Source organism: Hemiscyllium ocellatum, unplaced genomic scaffold, assembly GCF_020745735.1.
Source record: "Hemiscyllium ocellatum isolate sHemOce1 unplaced genomic scaffold, sHemOce1.pat.X.cur. scaffold_934_pat_ctg1, whole genome shotgun sequence".
In the NCBI taxonomy this organism is placed as follows: Eukaryota; Metazoa; Chordata; class Chondrichthyes; order Orectolobiformes; family Hemiscylliidae; genus Hemiscyllium; species Hemiscyllium ocellatum.
The window spans coordinates 91,785-113,625 of NW_026869316.1; the positions used below are offsets into that span (position 1 = coordinate 91,785).

Genomic DNA, 21,841 nt, shown 5'->3' on the forward strand with positions numbered 1-21,841 from the left:
ACAGGACTTGATTAGGAGTGGTCAGCAAGGCTTTGGGGGTGGGAGATCAGGCCTCCCGATGAAGCGACCAAGGAAGGCAGGGCAGGAGCCGTCTGGATTTGATAAGGTCCCACATGGTAGGCTGCTTAGGGAGAGCTGGACACACACACACCTTGGTGGTAGGAAGCACAGGGTAATGGTGGAAGGACACGTGCTCCTGAGCTTGCCAGTTGCCCCCTAGGCCAAGCTGTTCCCAGTAGAGTTACAACACTGGCATCGACCTGATAACGCGCAAAATTGCCCAGGTATAAGACAACACAGGGCCAGGGCTCCCTGACCCAGACGGCACACCTCGCAGGACACTGCAGCGACTCGAGAAGGTAGCTCACTACCCACCACCTCCAGCAGGCAATTGGAGGTGGGCGATAAGTGCCAACACAGCCAGCAATGCCCACCTCATTGTAAAGTGCTTGAAACAGACTCCGAGCTGAGCACCCGGTGCCCTTGACCATCGATGAAGGTGCACTCGCTTGGCAGTGCCCAGTCGCTGGGCAGGGGGGAGGGAATGTGATATTCTGGGCATTGAGAGGGAAAGGGTAGGAGAAGAGGGAGGAAGGGATTGGCAGAGTCTGTCAGGGATCCAAACAGGATGTTGATGACCAAACGCAAATAGTTCCTTGATGGTAATCTCCCGTGATTGTAATCTCTGCTTGCTGGTCAGATAACACCTGGTAAATGGGCATGTGGCACTCAGTGAGCCCGGTATAAATGTGCAGGCGTGGGCTGCACACACACAGTGCCCACTGGCTGGAGGTCCACGGGCAGAGAATTCCGGGCCATGTCTCTGGGGCTGGGGCTGGCGTGCGCGCTGTTCATCCTGGGCACCGCCCGGGCAATGGTTCCCATCCAGTGCGGAACCCCGGCTCACATGAAGAGGAGAGAGTGCTGTCCCACCTTCTGGGCTGACGGCTCGCCGTGCGGGATAAATTCAAACCGCGGGCGGTGCCAGGACATCACCAGAGAGAGCCCGTGGCAGCGGGAGGAGCGGGAGAGGGTACACGGCGGCTCACGGGACTTCCGCCTGTGGTGGCCCACCTACTTCTTCCGGCGCCTGTGCGTGTGCCGGGGGAACTACGGGGGCGCCGACTGCAGTGAGTGCGCCTACGGCTGGTGGGGGGAGAGGTGCCAGCTCAGGCACACGGTCACCCGCCGGGACATCGCCGCCCTGCCCCTGGCCGAGCAGCGGCGCTTTGTGTACAGGCTGCACCTGGCGAAGGTCACTCTCAGTCAGCGCTACGTCATCTACGCCAGCGAGAGTCACGCCCCCGGCTCCCCCATGACCTTCCGGCGCGCCAGCGTCTACGATGTGGCCTCCTACCTGCACCACGTCGCCTCCAAGCACATCGGCTCGACCGATACCAACTACGGGCACCGCGGCACAGCGTTCCTGAGCTGGCACAGGCTGCACCTCATGCACCTGGAGCAGGAGATCCGCAACATCACCAGGGACTACAGCTTCTTCATTCCCACCTGGACCTGGGCCGGGCAGACCCACTGCGACGTCTGCACCGACCAGCTCTTCGGGGCCAGCCTCCCCGACGGAAGACTCTCCCCGGGTTCGATATTCAGCACCTGGAGGGTAAGGAAGGGGGGGGGGGGGAAGCGTGGGCACCTTGTGGGGCGAGAGGGAGGTGAGGAGGGCTGGGAATCTGCGGAATTCCCTGCCCAGTGAGGCAGGTGAAGCTACCTGTTGGGATTGCAGGTTAGCAGGGAGGCAGGGAGGTTTAAGAGGTATTCCCCAAAGATCCACGGACAGTATCCCCGCCCACAGCTATTCCCAAGCAGACAGCAGAGGGATCTCGGACACGGTCGGGAGCACCACCCCCGGCTAAAACCACACACCAGGATGACAAGGAAACAGGGACACGGGGAGAGTGCGGGAGACTGGGAGATGGATAGATTGTTGGGGGGAGACACTGAGGGACACGGGGAGAGTGTGTGGAAGACTGGGAGATGGATAGATTGTTGGGGGGAGACACTGAGGGACACGGGGAGAGTGTGTGGGAGACTGGGAGATGGATAGATTGTTGGGGGGAGACACTGAGGGACATGGGGAGAGTGCGGGAGACTGGGAGATGGGTAGATTGTTGGGGGGAGACACTGAGGGACACGGGGAGTGTGTGGGAGACTGGGAGATGGATAGATCTTTTGAGGGAGACACTGAGGGGATTCAGAGACATGGGAGACTGAGGTGAGGCTGGGAAGCCTGCAGTGGGTAACTCACCGCCTGACACCAGAAAGTCTATCCACCATCTACAAGGCACAGTATGATGGAATATTTCTCTACAGCTCCTAGATCTCTCGAGAAGCTTGACACCGTCCAGGACCCAGCAGCCCCCGCTGAACAGATCCACAAACCGTCCCCCACTGACGCTCAGTCGCAGCAGTGTGCACTGTCCACAGGGGATTCACCAAAGATCCTCAGGCCGCTTCCGTCTGGCAGGACAAGGGGCAGCAGATACACGGGAACACCAGGCGCCCCCTCCCAGCCCCTCGCCATCCAAGATCTGGCAACATATCGCTGTTCCTGGGCCCTGGAGTGGCCTCCCTCAGCGCACTGTGAGCTGTGGTGGTTCACCATCCCTCGACGGCAGCAAATTGAGGCAGGGGAAGTAAGGTGGGGCGGCACGGTGGTGGTTAGCCCCTGCTGCCTCCCAGCGCCAGAGACCCGGGTTCGATTCCCGCCTCAGGGCGACCGACTGACTGTGTGGAGTTTGCACGTTCTCCCCGGTTTCCTCCCCGGGCTTCCTCCCACAGTCCGAAGATGCGCGGGTCGGGCGAATGTTAGGTCAGGGGTAAATGTAGGGGTATGGGTGGGGTTGCGGGTCGGTGTGGACTTGATGGGCCGAAGGGCCTGTTTCCACACTGTAAAGCGATCGAATCTAAAGGCTTGGACCCAGCCAGTGACAGCCCCTGTCCCACCAGGGAATATAAAAGCAAGGAAGGGAAGATTGGAGCGAGGAGGGTGTGGGGGGAGGGAAGGGGCCATGTTAAAATGAACAGGGCAGCCATTTTGGGATGTTGCTTCCATTGACGGTTTGTCTCTCTCTCCTTTCCTCCAAGAAATTCTGCGACGAGGCCGGGAGCCAGCTGTCGGATTTTCGCCAGGTCTGTTCGCCGGTTCCCGGCGGTCCCATCGTCCGACTCAACCACAACCAAGAGCTGCCCACCTGGAGCGACGTGCGGAGCTGCCTCCAGCTGCGGGCTTTCGACACTCCTCCCTACGACACCACCGCCACCTACTCCTTCCGGAACATGCTGGAAGGTAGCGGGGGGAGAGGGGGGGAGGAAAACGAGGGTCGGGGGCTGGTCCGGGAGGCGCACTCTCCCTCCCGTACACCACCCTAGCCTACCCAAGACAACCTTGCGGCCTGTACGTTGGGAGGAGGACGGGGTTAAATGAACCGCAGCGAGAGGTTCTTTTTATGTCTGGTCCGTCACAGCTTCCATGAGGCGGGGGGGTGTGGTGGCCGAGTGATATTCTCACGAGGCTGTTACCCAGGGGACGCTCTGGGGAGCTGGGTTCCAATCCCACCACAGCAGACGGTGGCGGTTAAATTCAGGAGGTACCTCTAACAAATCCGGTCACCAAGGGTCGGAAAATCCCACCTGGGTGCCCTTCAGGGAAGGAACCTGCTATCCTTGGCTGGTCTGACCTACAGGTGACTCCCGGCCCCAACAATATGGCTCGATTTTCCCGCTCCTCGGACGCTGCCTGTCCTGCTGTGTTTTTCCAGCGTCACCTAGGCCTAAACTCAGGCTTCCAGCATCTGCAGCCCCTCACCTGCGCCAAGAGGCAGCAGTCAGGGCGATGTATGTTATGATCACTGCCTCCATCTTCAGCCCAAACAGTCGGATTTTCCTCCCCTCGCCCCTTTTCTGGTGGGTGCTCCTGCCCCAGAGCGCTGCAGACCCTGGCTTTTGGGGTGTGGAGTCAGAGAGTTTCACAGCACACACACACACCACACACCACACACACCACCACACACACACACACACACCACACCACACACACCACCACACACCCACACACCCCCCCACACACCCACCACACACACCCACCACACACCACCACACACCACCACACACCCACACACCCACCACACACACACCACACACACACACACACCACACACACACCACACACACACACACCCCACACACATACACACACCACACACACACACACACCCACACACATACACACACCACACACACACCACACACACACACACACACCCCACACATACACACACCACACAAACACACACACACCACACACACCACACACACACCACACACACACACACACACACACACACCCACACACACACACACACCACACACACACACACACACACACACCACACACAAACACATACCCCACACACACACACACCACACATAAACACATACCCCACACACACACACCCCACACACACACACCCCACACACAAACACATACCCCACACACACACACCACACACCACCACCCACACACACACACACACACACACACACACCACACACACACCACACACCCACACACCCACCACACACACACCACACACACACCACACACCACACACACACCACACACCCACACACCCACCACACACACACACACACACACACCACACACACACACACACCCCACACACATACACACACCACACACATACACACACCACACACACACACACACCCCACACACATACACACACCACACACACACCACACACACACACACACACCCCACACATACACACACCACACAAACACACACACACCACACACACCACACACACACCACACACACACACACACACACACACACCCACACACACACACACACCACACACACACACACACACACACACCACACACAAACACATACCCCACACACACACACACCACACATAAACACATACCCCACACACACACACCCCACACACACACACCCCACACACAAACACATACCCCACACACACACACCACACACACCACCACCCACACACACACACCACACACACCACCACCCACACACACACACCACACAAATACCACACACACACACCACACATACATACACCACACACACACACACACACCACACACACACACACCACACATACACACACACCACATATACACACACACACACCACACACCCATACACACACACACACCCCGACACACACCACACACACACCCACACACACACACACCCCCCTTTCAGCCAATCTTACCCACGCCATCCCCCAGCCCGTACAGCACCTCGAGTGCTCACCTAAATACCTCTGAAACCTGGCTCCTTCACCCGACCCACTACTGCACTTGGAGAAAGTGTGCACTGCAGACGCTGGAGATTAGAGTCGAGAGGGCGCGGTGCTGGAAAAACACAGCTGGTCAGGCAGCAACCGAGGAGCAGGAGAATCGACGGTGCAGGCGAACACCCTTCATCAGGAATGGGGGGGGTGGGGAGATAAATGGGAGGGAGGATGGGGCTGGGGAGGGGAGAGATAGCTGAGAGTGTGATAGGTGGATGGAGATGGGGGTAATGGCGATAGGTCAGAGAGGAGGGGGGGAGCGGATAGGTGGGAAGGATTGACAGGTCGGACAGGTCATGGGGACGGTGTTGGGCTGGAAATTTGGAACAGGGATGAGGTGGGGGGGAAGGGGAAATGAGGAAGCTGGTGAAGCCCACATTGATGCCCTGGGGTTGGAGGGTCCCAAGGCGGAAGACGAGGCGTTCTTCCTCCAGGCGTCTGGTGGTGAGGGAGCGGGCGGGGAAGGAGGCCCAGGACCTCCATATCCCAGGCTGAGTGGGAAGGGGGAGTTGAAATGTTGGGCCACGGGGCGGTGTGGTTGATTGGGTGCGGGTGTCTCCTGGAGATGTTCCAGGAGGGGAGGGTGGGGGAGCGTGGACCTGACCAGGTAGTCAGGGAGGGAACGGTCTTTATGGAAGGTGGGGATAGGGGTGGGCGAGGGAGGGGAGGGAGATATCCCTCCGTCTGTAGGTGGCGGAAATGGCGGAGGACGCTGTGGTGGGGTGGAAGGTTGAGGATGGGCCGGGAGGTGGGGAGAGGAGTCCTGCCCTTGTTGCGGTTGGAGAGGGTGGGCTTTGATGGTGGAGGTGAGGGATGTGCAGGAGAGGCACTGGAAGACCACCTGGGAGGGGAAATGACAGCCTTAGAAAGGAGGAGGCCGTTGGGTGTGGGGTCCTCCTGGGAGCAGATGCAGCAGAGACAGAGAAACTGGGAATAATTGGGATTGGGAATAAGGGATAGGGTTTTACAGGATTGGGAATAAGGGATAGGGTTTTACAGGAGTTGGGAATAAGGGATGGTGTTTTTACAGGATTAGGAATAAGGGATAGGGTTTTACAGGATTGGGAATAAGGGATAGTGTTTTACAGGATTGGGAATAAGGGATGGTGTTTTTACAGGATTGGGAATAAGGGATAGGGTTTTACAGGAGTTGGGAATAAAGGAAAGGGTTTTACAGGATTGGGAATAAGGGATGGTGTTTTTACAGGATTGGGAATAAGGGATAGGGTTTTACAGGATTGGGAATAAGGGATAGCGTTTTTACAGGATTGGGAATAAGGGATAGGGTTTTACAGGATTGGGAATAAGGGATAGGGTTTTACAGGAGTTGGGAATAAGGGATGGTGTTTTTACAGGATTAGGAATAAGGGATAGGGTTTTACAGGATTGGGAATAAGGGATAGTGTTTTACAGGATTGGGAATAAGGGATGGCGTTTTTACAGGATTGGGAATAAGGGATAGTGTTTTACAGGATTGGGAATAAGGGATGGTGTTTTTACAGGATTGGGAATAAGGGATAGGGTTTTACAGGAGTTGGGAATAAAGGAAAGGGTTTTACAGGATTGGGAATAAGGGATGGTGTTTTTACAGGATTGGGAATAAGGGATAGGGTTTTACAGGAGTTGGGAATAAAGGAAAGGGTTTTACAGGATTGGGAATAAGGGATGGTGTTTTTACAGGATTGGGAATAAGGGATAGGGTTTTACAGGATTGGGAAAAAGGGATGGTGTTTTTACAGGAGTTGGGAATAAGGGATAGTGTTTTCCAGGATTGGGAATAAGGGATAGCGTTTTTACAGGATTGGGAATAAGGGATGGTGTTTTACAGGATTGGGAATAAGGGATAGCGTTTTTACAGGATTGGGAATAAGGGATGGTGTTTTTACAGGATTGGGAATAAGGGATAGGGTTTTACAGGATTGGGAATAAGGGATAGGGTTTTACAGGAGTTGGGAATAAGGGATGGTGTTTTTACAGGATTAGGAATAAGGGATAGGGTTTTACAGGATTGGGAATAAGGGATAGTGTTTTACAGGATTGGGAATAAGGGATGGCGTTTTTACAGGATTGGGAATAAGGGATAGGGTTTTACAGGAGTTGGGAATAAAGGAAAGGGTTTTACAGGATTGGGAATAAGGGATGGTGTTTTTACAGGATTGGGAATAAGGGATAGGGTTTTACAGGAGTTGGGAATAAAGGAAAGGGTTTTACAGGATTGGGAATAAGGGATGGTGTTTTTACAGGATTGGGAATAAGGGATAGGGTTTTACAGGATTGGGAAAAAGGGATGGTGTTTTTACAGGAGTTGGGAATAAGGGATAGTGTTTTCCAGGATTGGGAATAAGGGATAGCGTTTTTACAGGATTGGGAATAAGGGATGGTGTTTTACAGGATTGGGAATAAGGGATAGCGTTTTTACAGGATTGGGAATAAGGGATGGTGTTTTTACAGGATTGGGAATAAGGGATAGGGTTTTACTGGATTGGGAATAAGGGATGGTGTTTTTACAGGAGTCGGGAATAAGGGATGGTGTTTTACAGGATTGGGAATAAGGGACAGCATTTAACAGGAGTTGGGAATAAGGGATAGCATTTTTACAGGATTGGGAATAAGGGATGGTGTTTTTCAGGAGTTGGGAATAAGGGATGGTGTTTTATTGGAGTTGGGAATAAGGGATAGTGTTTTACTGGAGTTGGGAATAAGGGACAGCATTTAACAGGAGTTGGGAATAAGGGATAGTATTTTTACAGGATTGGGAATAAGGGATGGTGTTTTTACAGGATTGGGAATAAGGGATGGCGTTTTACAGGAGTTGGGAATAAGGGATGGTGTTTTACAGGATTGGGAATAAGGGATGGTGTTTTTACAGGAGTTGGGAATAAGGGATAGTGTTTTACAGGAGTTGGGAATAAGTGATGGCGTTTTTACAGGATTGGGAATAAGGGATAGCGTTTTACAGGAGTTGGGAATAAGGGACAGCATTTAACAGGAGTTGGGAATAAGGGATAGGGTTTTACAGGAGTTGGGAATAAGGGATGGTGTTTTACAGGATTGGGAATAAGGGACAGCATTTAACAGGAGTTGGGAATAAGGGATAGCATTTTTACAGGATTGGGAATAAGGGATGGTGTTTTTACAGGATTGGGAATAAGGGATGGCGTTTTACAGGATTGGGAATAAGGGACAGCATTTAACAGGAGTTGGGAATAAGGGATAGAGTTTTACTGGAGTCGGGAATAAGGGATGGTGTTTTTACAGGATTGGGAATAAGGGATGGTGTTTTTCAGGAGTTGGGAATGAGGGACAGCATTTAACAGGAGTTGGGAATAAGGGATAGCATTTTTACAGGATTGGGAATAAGGGATGGTGTTTTTACAGGATTGGGAATAAGGGATGGCGTTTTTACAGGAGTTGGGAATAAGGGATGGTGTTTTACAGGAGTTGGGAATAAGGGATGGTGTTTTTACAGGATTGGGAATAAGGGATAGGGTTTTACAGGAGTTGGGAATAAGGGATGGTGTTTTTACAGGATTGGAAATAAGGGATGGTGTTTTTACAGGATTGGGAATAAGGGATAGGGTTTTACAGGATTGGGAATAAGGGATAGGGTTTTACAGGAGTTGGGAATAAGGGATGGTGTTTTTACAGGATTGGGAATAAGGGATAGGATGCCCTCCAGGGCATCTCATCCGCTTGTGGGAAAGGGGAATGAGGGAGATGGGGAAAAGCACGCACGGACCCAGCCTACTGCCCTCGTGCACGCCCCAACACCATCCGGCAGCCGCTACTGATGCCGGGAACACCGGGAAGGGGGCGAGGGAAGGCAGGGGTGTGGGGGGGGGGGTTCTGGGGCTCAAGAGTGTGTGCGCGCAGCCCACAGCTGCACCTTCACCGAGTCTTTCACTTCTCTCTCTCTCTCTCTCCCTCCCCAGGTAACATCGACCCACAGGATCCGTCCCGGATAAAACGCAGCATGCACAACCTGGTGCACAATTACTGCGGTGGCACCCTGGAGTTCTCCAGCGCGGCCGCGAACGACCCCCTGTTCGCTCCGCTGCACGCTACTGTCGACAAGTGAGTGACGCCGAGGGTGCGCGGCCGAAGTCTCACCCACCCACCCACTCCTCGATTCGACGGGACCCCAGCTGATCACAGCGTAAACCCCCGAGACCGGCACCTTACCCTCCCCTCTCCCCCTCGCGTTTTGACTGAGAAATACTCAGAAACACTCTGCCTCCCTTCCCCACACGCACACACACCTCACAGGCGAGTTCCAGAGACTCAGGAGATAAGCACCTCGCCTTCTCTCTGGTTAAGCAGGACCCCGGATGTTTTAACAGTCCCAGGGGAGGAAACTCCCGCTCCACATTTTCCCTCCCGGGTACACTCCCCTTCCCCCCCCCCCCCCCCCCCCCCCTCCCCTCAGTATGCGATGTGTTTCAATCCAATCACCTCTGACGCTTCCAAACTCTGAGGATGTAGCCCATCAGTCCTCAGGCCCAGTTATTTACCCCTTACTGCTTCCCCGGGGAGAGTCGTCCTCCTAATTTCCTCTTGCCCTTCATCTGCCATCCTCCTTACTCATTCTCCAGTTGGACTTGCTGTTCACTTTGCTAACTCTTTTCACCCGTAAATATTGAGAGAAATTCTGACGATCTGCTTTTATATTTCTGGCGAGCTTTCTCCCATGCTTATAATTTCTCCCTTCTGATTAATTTTTGCTTATTCTTTTCTCGGTTTCGATGTGGTCCAACCTTCTCACTGCCCGTTGCTGATCCTCGTGCGTGATTTTTTAAAAATTATTTGCCCCTCACCTTTTCCGGTTAACCCACGGATATTGGGTCCGTCCCTCGGAACAGGCATCGGCTGAAAGGTCTCCGTATAGAGACGGAAAGGTCTAGGAAGGGGAGGGAGGAGTCTGAGCCGGCCCGGGTGAATTTGAGGTCGGGGTGGAAGGTGTTGGTGACGCGGATGAACCGTTCAACCTCCTCGTGGGAGCACGAGGCGGCGCCGATAGTCATCGGTGTAGCGGAGGAAAAGGTGGGGCGATGGTGCCAGTGTAGCTGCGGAAGATGGACTGTTCCCCGTATCCTACGAAGAGGCTGGCATAGCTGGGGCCCATGCGGGTGCCCATGGCAACTCCTTTGGTTTGGAGGAAGTGGGAGGATTGGAAAGAGGCGTTGTTCAGGGTGAGGACCAGCTCAGTCAGTCGAAGGAGGGGGTCAGTGGAAGGGGACTAGCGGGAAAGGAAGAAGCGGAGGGCTTTGAGTCCTTCGTGATGGGGGAACGGAGGTGTACAGGGACTGGATGTCCCTGGTGAAGATAAGGCGTTGGGGACCGGGGAAGCGCAAATCCTGGAGGAGGTGGAGGGCGTGGGTGGTGTCCCGAGCGTAGGTGGGGAGTTCTTGGACTAAAGGGGACAGGACAGTGTCGAGGTACGCGGAGATGAGTTCGGTTTCTTGGACCAAGGGGGAACCCCAGTTTCCTGAAGAAGGGCTTATGCCCCGAAACGTCGAATCTTCCTGCTCCTCGGATGCTGCCTGACCTGCTGCGCTTTTCCAGCAACACGTTTTTCAGCTCTGGTCTCCAGCATCTGCAGTCCTCACTTTCTCCCCCTCTGCGTGGAGTGTACCATCCCCTTTAGTATGGTGTGTGTAACCTCACCTGCCAACTCAGCTCCACACCCTCGTCGTCACCCTGATTTATACGTTAAAAACTAGTCTTGGACCTGCTCCTCCCTCCCTCAAACTGAATGTAAAACCCGATCATTTCATGATGGTTCGCACTCACGCAACACAAATTATTCCGAGTTCCTGCGTCCGTCAGCCACAGACACCGAAACACCAAACAGAGAGCACTGTGACGTTTAGCCTTACCTCCACCCGCACCGATTTCCCCAGAAACGGTTTCAGTTTCCCGAGAGACTCAAGAGTTTCAGTTCCAGCTTCAGTTTCCCCAGAAACCCGGAGCTTCGGTTCCGGTTTCGGGTTTCCGTGGCAACCCAGAGTTTCGGTTCCAGTTTCGGTTTCCCTAGAAGCACGGAGTTTCGTTCCAGTTCCAGTTTCAGTTTCCCCAGAAACTCGGAGTTTCAGTTCTAGCCTCAGTTTCTTCAGAGACCCGGAACGTCGGCTCCGATTCCAGGTTTCCCGAGGAACCCGGCGTTTCAAATCCAGCTTCAATTCCCCAGGAAACCCAGGGTTTCAGTTCCAGTTTCGCTTTCCCTAGAAACCCGGAGTTTCAGTTTCCCTGAAGTTTCGATTCCAGCTTCCCTAGAAACCCGGAGGTTCAGTTCCAGGTTCAGCTTCCGTGGAAACTGGAGTTTCTGTTCCACTTTCAGTTTCTATGAAAACCCGGAGTTTCAGTTCCACTTTCAGTTTCCATAGAAACCAGGAGTCTCAGGTCCAGTTTGAGGTTCACTAGAAACCCGGAGTTTCAGTTGCAGTTTGTTTCCCTAGAAACTCAGAGTTTTAGTTCCAGTTTCAGTTTCCCTGGAAACCCAGAGTTTCAGTTCTAGCTTCCATTTCCCAGGCAACCCAGACTTTTAGTTCCAGTTTCAGTTTCCCCAGAAACCCAGAGTTTCAGTTCTAGTTTCAGTTTTCCTGGAGACCCGGAGTTTCAGTTTCAGTTTCAGTTTCCCTAGAAACACAGAGCTTCAGTTTCAGTTTCCCTAGAACCCTGGAGTTTCTGTTCCAGCTTCAGTTTACCTAGAAATCTGCAGTTTCAGTTCCAGGTTCCCTGGAAACGCTGAGTTTCAGTCCCAGTCCCAGTTTCCCTTGAAACCCAGAGTTTCAGTTGCAGTTTCACTTTCCCTCAGAGTCCGGAGTTTCAGTTCCAGTTTCGGGAGAAGCCCAGAGTTCCAGTCCCAGTCCCAGTTTCCCTTGAAACCCAGAGTTTCAGTTGCAGTTTCACTTTCCCTCAGAGTCCGGAGTTTCAGTTCCAGTTTCGCGAGAAGCCCAGAGTTCCAGTCCCAGTCCCAGTTTCCCTTGAAACCCAGAGTTTCAGTTGCAGTTTCACTTTCCCTCAGAGTCCGGAGTTTCAGTTCCAGTTTCGCGAGAAGCCCAGAGTTCCAGTCCCAGTTTCCGCTTGCCTAGGAACCCGGAGTTTCGGTCTCAGTTCCGGTTTCCCGGAGAAACACCGGGTTTCGGCCCCAGTTTCACTTTCCCTGGAAACACGGAGTTCCAGTTGCAGTTTCATCGGTGAAAACGGAATACGTGTGCCATTCCCCTTCCCCTGATTCTGGTTGCAGGCTGTTCGAGATGTGGCTGAGACGACATCCTGGAACGGGTTACCCGACAGGAAATGTCCCTTTCGGGCACCAAGCGAGAGACAAGGTGGTCACCTTCATCCCAATCTATGAAAACCGGGACATGATGAAGAGCTGCCGCGAGTTTGGGTACGACTACGACTACACAGAGTGAGGGGTTTCTTACAGCCTCGGCATGTTACAGTGAGGGAGGGGACACCCTGGGACCACCATTAACTGCACCAACTCCTTGCCTGGTCACTGCCCTCCCCCACCCACCCAACCCCCACGTTTCTCCAACCCTGCAACACTGACCCTCCCTTCCCCAGCTCCCACACAGAGAGCCTGCGCTGGCTCCAGTTTCACAGCATGGGGAAGGAGGGTCATCATCCTGGATCTAACCCGGTACTGTCCCTGTCCCTGGGACGGGGGGACAATGTAGAGGGAGCTTTACTCTGTATCTCACCCCGTGCTGTCCCTGTCCCTGGGATGGGGGGGACAGTGTAGAGGGAGCTTCACTCTGTATCTAACCCCGTGCTGTCCCTGGGATGGGGGGGACAGTGTAGAGGGAGCTTTACTCTGTATCTAACCCCGTGCTGTCCCTGTCCCTGGGATGGGGGGGACAGTGTAGAGGGAGCTTTACTCTGTATCTAACCCCGTGCTGTCCCTGTCCCTGGGACGGGGGGACAGTATAGAGGGAGCTTTACTCTGTATCTAACCCCGTGCTGTCCCTGGGATGGGGGGGCAGTGTAGAGGGAGCTTGACTCTGTATCTCACCCCGTGCTGTCCCTGGGATGGGGGGGACAGTGTAGAGGGAGCTTTACTCTGTATCTAACCCCGTGCTGTCCCTGTCCCTGGGACGGGGGGACAGTATAGAGGGAGCTTTACTCTGTATCTAACCCCGTGCTGTCCCTGGGATGGGGGGGCAGTGTAGAGGGAGCTTTACTCTGTATCTCACCCCGTGCTGTCCCTGGGATGGGGGGGACAGTGTAGAGGGAGCTTGACTCTGTATCTAACCCCGTGCTGTCCCTGGGATGGGGGAGGACAGTGTAGAGGGAGCTTGACTCCGTATCTAACCCCGTGCTGTCCCTGTCCCTGGGATGGGGGAGGACAGTGTTGAAGGAGATTTACTCTGTATCTAACCCCGTGCTGTCCCTGAACCTGGGATGGGGGAGGACAGTGTAGAGGGAGCTTGACTCTGTATCTAACCCCGTGCGATATATTTGCGGTTTCCTGTGGTCTCTCTTTTCCTCAACGTTCTCAGACGGGAAAGTCTGATTTTTGGAATTTGCTGAAATAGAGACATGCCTGAGGAATAAAGACAGCGAAATACAGAATGCTTTTTGTCAGTATATGTTACCGGCCGGTGGGAGTGTGAGACACAGCCACACAGACAGATAGACTCAGACTCACAAACAGAGCCACACAGCCACAGGGTCAGAGAGTGAGAGGGACACATGTCACGGGGACAGGGACGGGGTGGGCTAGGGGTAGGGACAGGGGAAAGGGAGAGGGGGGGGGACGGGGAGAGGAGGGGTTACAGGGTAATCGGGGGCAGGTGGAGAAGAGGGGTGAGGCGGACACAGCCAGTGATTGAGGGGGGAACATGGTGCGGGGAACTTGGAGAGAGGGGTGGGCGAGAGGTGGGAGGGGGGGGGGGGAGCAGGAAAGGGGCTGGGGGATGGGGTGAAAGGGCCGAGAGAGGGGACGGGGGGGGGGGGGGGGGGGGGGGGGGGGAACGGAGTGATAAGGGGAGAGGGGGTACAGGGCAATGGGGAGTGGAGGAGAGGGAGAGGGGGTGAGGTATATGGGGAATGGGGAGGGGGGTGGGGGGATGGGGAACAGTGAGGGGGGGTGGGGGATGGGGAACAGTGAGGGGGGGTGGGGGATGGGGAACAGGGAGGGGGGGTGGGGGATGGGGAACAGGGAGGGGGGGTGGGGGATGGGGAACAGTGAGGGGGGTGGGGGGATGGGGAACAGTGAGGGGGATGGGGGGATGGGGAACAGGGAGGGGGGGTGGGGGATGGGGAACAGGGAGGGGGGGGTGGGGGATGGGGAACAGTGAGGGGGGTGGGGGGATGGGGAACAGTGAGGGGGGTGGGGGGATGGGGAACAGTGAGGGGGATGGGGGGATGGGGAACAGGGAAGGGGGGGTGGGGGATGGGGAACAGGGAGGGGGGATGGGGGATGGGGAACAGGGAAGGGGGATGGGGGGATGGGGAACAGTGAGGGGGATGGGGGGATGGGGAACAGGGAAGGGGGGATGGGGGATGGGGAACAGGGAGGGGGGGTGGGGGATGGGGAACAGGGAAGGGGGATGGGGAATAGGGAGGGGGGGTGGGGGGATGGGGAACAGGGAGGGGGGATGGGAAATGGGGAACAGGGGGGGGGGTGGGGGGATGGGGAACAGGGAGGGGGGGTGGGGGGATGGGGAACAGTGAGGGGGGTGGGGGGATGGGGAACAGGGAGGGGGGATGGGAAATGGGGAACAGGGAGGGGGGATGGGGGGATGGGGAACGGGGGGATGGGGGATGGGGAACAGGGAGGGGGGATGGGGGATGGGGGAACAGGGAGGGGGGATGGGGGATGGGGAAAGGGGGGATGGGGAACAGGGAGGGGGAGGGGGGATGGGGAACAGGGAGGGGGGATGGGGGATGGGGAACAGGGAGGGGGGATGGGGGATGGGGGAACAGGGAGGGGGGATGGGGGATGGGGGAACAGGGAGGGGGGATGGGGGATGGGGGAACAGGGAGGGGGGATGGGGGATGGGGAAAGGGGGGATGGGGAACAGGGAGGGGGAGGGGGGATGGGGAACAGGGAGGGGGGATGGGGGATGGGGGAACAGGGAGGGGGGATGGGGGATGGGGAAAGGGGGGATGGGGAACAGGGAGGGGGAGGGGGGATGGGGAACAGGGGGGATGGGGAAAGGGGGGATGGGGAACAGGGAGGGGGGAGGGGGATGGGGAACAGGGAAGGGGGATGGGGAATAGGGAGGGGGGGTGGGGGATGGGGAACAGGGAGGGGGGAGGGGGATGGGGAACAGGGAAGGGGGATGGGGAATAGGGAGGGGGGGTGGGGGATGGGGAACAGTGAGGGGGATGGGGGATGGGGAAAGGGGGGATGGGGAACAGGGAGGGGGGATGGGGGATGGGAAGCAGGGAGGGGGATGGGGGGATGGGGAACAGGGAGGGGGGGTGGGGGATGGGGAACAGGGAGGGGGAGGGGGGATGGGGAAAGGGGGGATGGGGAACAGGGAGGGTGGGATGGGAGATGGGGAACAGGGAGGGGGAGGGGGGAATGGGGAACAGGGAGGGGGGTGGGGAACGGGGGGATGGGGGATGGGGAACAGGGAGGGTGGGATGGGGGATGGGAAGCAGGGAGGGGGATGGGGAACAGGGAGGGGGGATGGGGGATGAGGAGGGTCATGGGAGTCTCTGCACCCCGTCCTCCAATCATGGCCTCACCAACGTCCTGGTACCCACTGCAACATGATGTTCCTACCCCCCCCCAATCCATGGTCTAAACAGTGAAGACAGAGACTCTGCACGGGAGTCGAGCAGTGGATGTGGTGTATATGGACTTCAGCTAAGCATTTGATCAGGCTCCCCCATGGTAGGCTCATTCGGAACGTCAGGAAGTATGGGATACTGGGAGATTTGGCGATCTGGATTCAGAATTGGCTGGCTGACAGACGGCAGAGAGTGTGGTTATAGATGGGAAAGTATTCTGCCCGGAGGTCAGTGTTGAGTGGGGTCCCGCAAGGCTCTGTACTTGGGCCTCTGCTCTTTGTATCTGTTATTAATGACTTGGATGAGGAGGTTGAGGGGTGGGTTAGTAAATTTGCAGATGGTACAAAGGTTGGAGGCGTTGTCGATAGTATCGAGGGCTACTGCAGGCTGCAGCGTGACACAGACAGGGTGCAGAGCTGGGCTGAGAAATGGCAGATGGAGTTCAACCTGGATAAATGGGAAGTGATGGGTTTTGGAAGGAGGAAATCGAATGCTGAATATAGGATTAAAGACTGGATTCTCGGCAGTGTGGAGGGACAGAGGGATCTGGGGGTTTGAGTGCATAGATCCCTCAAAAGTTGACACCCAAGTGGAGAGGGTCGTTCAGAAAGCAGATGGTGTTCTGGCTTTCATTAACAGGGGGATCCGAGTTTAAGAGCCGCGAGGTTTTGCTGCAGCTCTACAAGGCCCCGGTGAGACCACACTTGGGATATTGTGTCCAGTTCTACTATAGGAAAGCTACAGAGACTTTGGAGAGGGTACGAATAAGATTTGCCTGGGCTGGAGGGCTTGCCTCATGAAGAAAGGTTAACTAAACTCTCTCTGGAGAGGAGGAGGAAGAGAGGAGACCTGATCGAGGGATACAAGGTAATGAGGGGCAGGGAGAGAGTCAATAGCCAGAGACTTCTCTCCCCAGGGCAGGACTGACTGGTGCGAGGGGTCATAGTTTGAAGATATTAGGAGGAAGGTATAAGGGAGACATCAGAGGAGAGTTCTTTACGCAGAGAGTTGTGGAGGCATGGAATGTGTTGCCAGCGATGGTGGTGGAAGCAGAGTTATTGGGGACATTTCAGCTGGACATGCAGATGGATAGCAGGGAGTTGAGGGGTGTGTAGGTTAGGTTAGATTATTTTATTTAACATTAGGATGTGTAAGGTGGGCCCAAGGGTCTGTTCGGTGCTGTACGTTTCTACGTTCGGAGGCACCAGAACACACTCGCCAGCGTGAAATGGCAGATCGACGTATACGTAGGTCAGAAAAGGAGGGGAGGGGAATGAGGCGAATGGTGGGGGGGAGGAATGGGGCGGAGAGGGAGAACGGGGAAGGGAGCGGGAGGGAGATCAGGGGTGGAAACGGGAGGATATAGGGAAGCAGGGAGACTGGGGACTAACGGCGGGGACGGGTGGAAACAGGGCAGGTGAAAGGTGAACGTCTGGACCGCGGGGAGAAAGGTGACTGGCCGATCGCCAAGTTAGCCGAAGGGGAGTTCACGAACGCCTCGTCCTATCGCCGCGCGAGCGACTTACCGATCCCACACCGAACGTCCAGGGTGACGACATGACAGAATGTCCCACTCGAACGCTCCCTGTTCCCCCTCCCAACGGGCGGAGACTTTCAGAAAACACGTGGGCTTGCTGGGAACTTCTGTCACGCTCCAGCATAACCCAGGAGATTTCCGCAGAGCCTTGAATGAAACCAAACGTCCGATGGTCAGCAGGGTGGCAGGTACAGAGAGAGAGAGAGAGAGAGAGAGACAGCAGGACGCTGACGGCTGGGCAAGATGGCTGCTGGGGCTGCTGACAGCTGCTGCTACACTATTAATACAAAGGTAAAGCTCCCTCTACACTGTTCCCCACCCCATCCCAGGGACAGGGACAGCACGGGGTTAGATACAGAGTAAAGCTCCCTCTACACTGTCCCCCATCAAACATTCCCAGGGACAGGGACAGCATGGGGTTAGATACAGAGTAAAGCTCCCTCTACACTCTCCCCCCCCATCCCAGGGACAGGGACAGCACGGGGTTAGATACAGAGTAAAGCTCCCTCTACACTGTCCCCCCCATCCCAGGGACAGGGACAGCATGGGGTTAGATACAGAGTAAAGCTCCCTCTACACTCTCCCCCCCCATCCCAGGGACAGGGACAGCACGGGGTTAGATGCAGAGTAAAGCTCCCTCTACACTGTCCCCCTCCATCCCAGGGACAGGGACAGCATGGGGTTAGATACAGAGTAAAGTTCCCTCTACACTCTCCCACCCCCATCCCAGGGACAGGGACAGCACGGGGTTAGATGCAGAGTAAAGCTCCCTCTACACTGTCCCCACATCCCAGGGACAGGGACAGGGACAGCACAGGGTGAGATACAGAGTAAAGCTCCCTCTACACTGTCCCCCCATCCCAGGGACAGGGACAGCACGGGGTGAGATACAGAGTAAAGCTCCCTCTACACTGTCCCCCATCCCAGGGACAGGGACAGGGACAGCACGGGGTGAGGTACAGGATTGGTGGAGTTGGTAGGTGGCTGGTTTGTCATGCAGAACAATACCAACACCGTGGGTTCAGTTCCAAGGCTTACTGTGACGGACTCTCCCACTAACCGAGGGGATGCTGACCCTCAGGTTAATCAGTCACCCTCCCTTTTGTCCCTCACTGACACTCCCTCCGGGTCTCTTTCGCAGTCACTCCCACTCCATGTCTCTGTTTTCATCCTCTGTGATAGGTGATGGAGAGTGTTGTGTATGTGTGTGTGTGTGTTTGTATGTGTGTGTGTGCGTGGGTGTGTGTACGCGTATGCATGTGCGTGTGTGTGTGTGAATATGTGAGTGTATGTGAGTGTGTGTGAGTGTGTGTAAGTGTGTGCGTGTCTGTGTGTGTGTGAGAGTGGGTGTGCGAGTGGGTGTGCAAGTGGGTGTGTGAGTGGGTGTGCGTGTGGGTGGGTGTGAGAGGGGGTTTGTGTGTGGGTTTGTGTGTGAGTGGGGGTATGTGTGTGTGTGTGTGTGTGTGAGTGGGTGTGTGAGAGTGGGTGTGTGTGGGTGGGTGTGAGAGGGGGTTTGTGTGTGGGTTTGTGTGTGAGTGGGGGTGTGTGAGTGGGTGTGTGTGGGTGGGTGTGAGAGGGGGTTTGTGTGTGGGTTTGTGTGTGAGTGGGTGTGTGTGTGTGTGAGAGAGTGGGTGTGTGAGTGGGTGTGCGTGTGGGTGTGTGTGTGGGTGGATGTGAGAGGGGGTTTGTGTGTGGGTTTGTGTGTGAGTGGGTGTGTGTGGGTGTGAGAGTGGGTGTGAGAGTGTGTGTGTGGGTGTGTGTGTGGGTGTGAGAGGGGGTTTGTGTGTGAGTGGGTGTGTGTGAGAGTGGGTGTGTGAGTGGGTGTGTGTGGGTGTGTGTGTGTGTGTGTATCTGGGGTGGGGGGTTGTGTGTGTGTGTGTATCTGGGGTGGGGGTTGTGAGTGTCTGTGAGTGAGAATGTATATGTGTGTGTGTATGTGTAAAGGGGTCTAAGTCTGTGAGAGGATGCATGTGTGAATGTGTGTGTCTGTAGGGGTGTGTGAGTGTGTGCGTGTCTGTGTGTGTGTGTATGTGTAGGAGTGTCTGTGTGAGTGTGTACGTGTGTCTGTGTGTGTGTGTAGAAGTGTCGGTGTGTGTGTGTAGGAGTGTCTGTGTATGTGTAGGAGTGTCTGTGTGTGTATGTGTGTGTGTACGTGTGTACGTGTGTGTAGGAGTGTCTGTGTGTATACGTGTGTATGTGTGTGTGTGTAGGAGTGTCTCTCTGTGTGTGTGTGTTTGTGTGTGTCTGTCTATCTGTCTCAGGTGAGGGGTTGTGAGTGTGCGAGAGAGTGTATACGTGTGTGTGTGTGTGAGTGTAGAGTGTCTTAAGTCGGTGAGGGGGTGCGTGTGTGAATGTGGGAGTGTGTGTGCCTGTAGGAGTGTGTGTGGGTGTGTGTGGAGAAGGTGAGGACTGCAGATGCTGGAGATCAGAGCTGAAAAATGTGTTGCTGGAAAAGCGCAGCAGGTCAGGCAGCATCCGAGGAGCAGGAGAGTGTATATGTGTGTCCGTGTGTGTGTCTGTGTGTGCGCGCGTGCGTGTGTGTGTGTGTGTAGGAGTGTCTGTGTGTGTATATAGTGCATTGGTGGTCACCTGTAGTGCGACATGAACCAAGGTCCCTGTTAAGGCCCTCCCTATGGGTCAGCCTCTGCTCGGCCACGTTTCGCTGCTGCCTGTCCCGAAGTCCACCTTGGAGGATGGTCACCCGAAGGTCCTGGAGCGCTGAAGTGTTCCCCAACCGTAGCCTTTGCTCAGTTTCCCCAGGGCATCGTTATGAGATAGACAACGTCGGCTGAGTCACATGAGTACCTACCACGTGCATGTCCCCACGCGTAATGGTGGTACCTTGGTGACACGTCTTGCAGTTGTCCACCGTGACAGGCTTGTACGGAGTTGTCCCGGGAGCCGGGCAGTTTGCTACGAACAACGATCTGGTTGAGGTTTGGCGGTTGTTTACAGGCGAGGAGCGGAGGTGTGGGGAGAGTCTTGGCGAGGTGCTCATCCTCATTGACAATGTGGTGCAGGTCACGAAGAACGTGGCGTCGTTTTTCGGCTCCTGGGAACAACGAAAGGGGGGGGGGTCCCTGTCGGTTGCGGTACGTGTCTGTCTCCTGAGGAGGTCATTTACAGTTCCTTGCTGTGGCGGTCGATGAGTTGGGCACCGTACCCCCGTTCTTGTGAGGGCATCCCTGAGTACTTCCGGGTGTCTGTCACGTTCCTCCTCATCTGAGCAGACCCAGTGTACGCGTAGGGCTTGTCCATAGGGGAGGGCTGTTTTACCATGTCTCGACTGGAAGCTGGAGAAGTGTAGCACTGGGAGGTTGTCTGTGGGTTTGCGGCAGAGTGTGGTGCTGAGGTGTCCTTCCTTGATGGAGACGCACGTGTCCAAGAATGAGACAGACAGTCGAGAGTAGTCCATGGTGAGTTTGATGGTGGGCTGAAACTTGTTGATGTCACTGTGTAGTTTTGGGTCCTGAGGAAGAAAATATCATCAATGTAGCTGGTGTATAATGTTGGTTGGAGATCCTGTGTAGAGAAGATGTCTTGTTCCAAGATGTTGGGGTGCAAATGTGGTCCCCCCGGCTGTTCCGTGATGAAGAACTGGTTGTCAAAGGTGAAGGTATTGTGATCGAGGATAAAGGCGATGAGTTGTAGGACGGTGTTTGGAGATTGGCCGTTGTTGGTGTTGAGTTCTGAGGCTGATGCCACGAGGCTGTCATTGTGGGGGATGATGGTGTAGGGTGTGACGAGGAATGGTCACAAGGTCCGTGGGTGCGGAGTTTCTGTCAGAAATCCACAGTGTCGCAACAGAAGCTCGGGGTCCCCTGTACAATCAGTTTCAAGGTGCCCTCAACATAGCCGGAGAGATTCTCACACAGGCTCCCAATGCCTGACACGATGGGACGTCCTGGTGTATTGGTTTTGTGTACCTACACGACAGGTGACCACTATTGTGCTATACACACACACACACACAGAGACACGCCTACACACACACACACAGACACACACACTCCAACACACACATACACACCCACACACAGAGACACTCCTACACACACACATACACACGTACACACACACACACACACATACACACACACACACACAGACACGCCTACACATACACACACACACACACACTCCAACACACACATACACACCCACACACAGAGACACTCCTACA

At 55.3% G+C, this 21,841-nt stretch overlaps 1 protein-coding gene across 1 annotated transcript; it reads left to right on the forward strand.

The window, feature by feature from the left end:
* The first annotated feature begins 817 nt into the window (after positions 1 to 817).
* Positions 818 to 12,787, forward strand: LOC132814809 (tyrosinase-like). The gene is made up of 4 exons (XM_060823595.1): positions 818 to 1,618; positions 3,103 to 3,304; positions 9,302 to 9,443; positions 12,616 to 12,787. The coding sequence occupies exons 1-4, from the start codon at positions 818 to 820 to the stop codon at positions 12,785 to 12,787; spliced, it is 1,317 nt and encodes a 438-aa protein (XP_060679578.1).
* The last annotated feature ends 9,054 nt before the right edge of the window (positions 12,788 to 21,841 follow it).

Excerpts from the sequence above, each read along its gene's own strand:
- LOC132814809 (XM_060823595.1), top strand. The coding sequence starts at position 818 with ATGTCTCTGGGGCTGGGGCTGGCGTGCGCGCTGTTCATCCTGGGCACC. Across the intron at positions 1,619-3,102 it reads CGATATTCAGCACCTGGAGG|AAATTCTGCGACGAGGCCGG; the intron begins GTAAGGAAGGGG and ends CTTTCCTCCAAG. Across the intron at positions 3,305-9,301 it reads CTTCCGGAACATGCTGGAAG|GTAACATCGACCCACAGGAT; the intron begins GTAGCGGGGGGA and ends CTCCCTCCCCAG.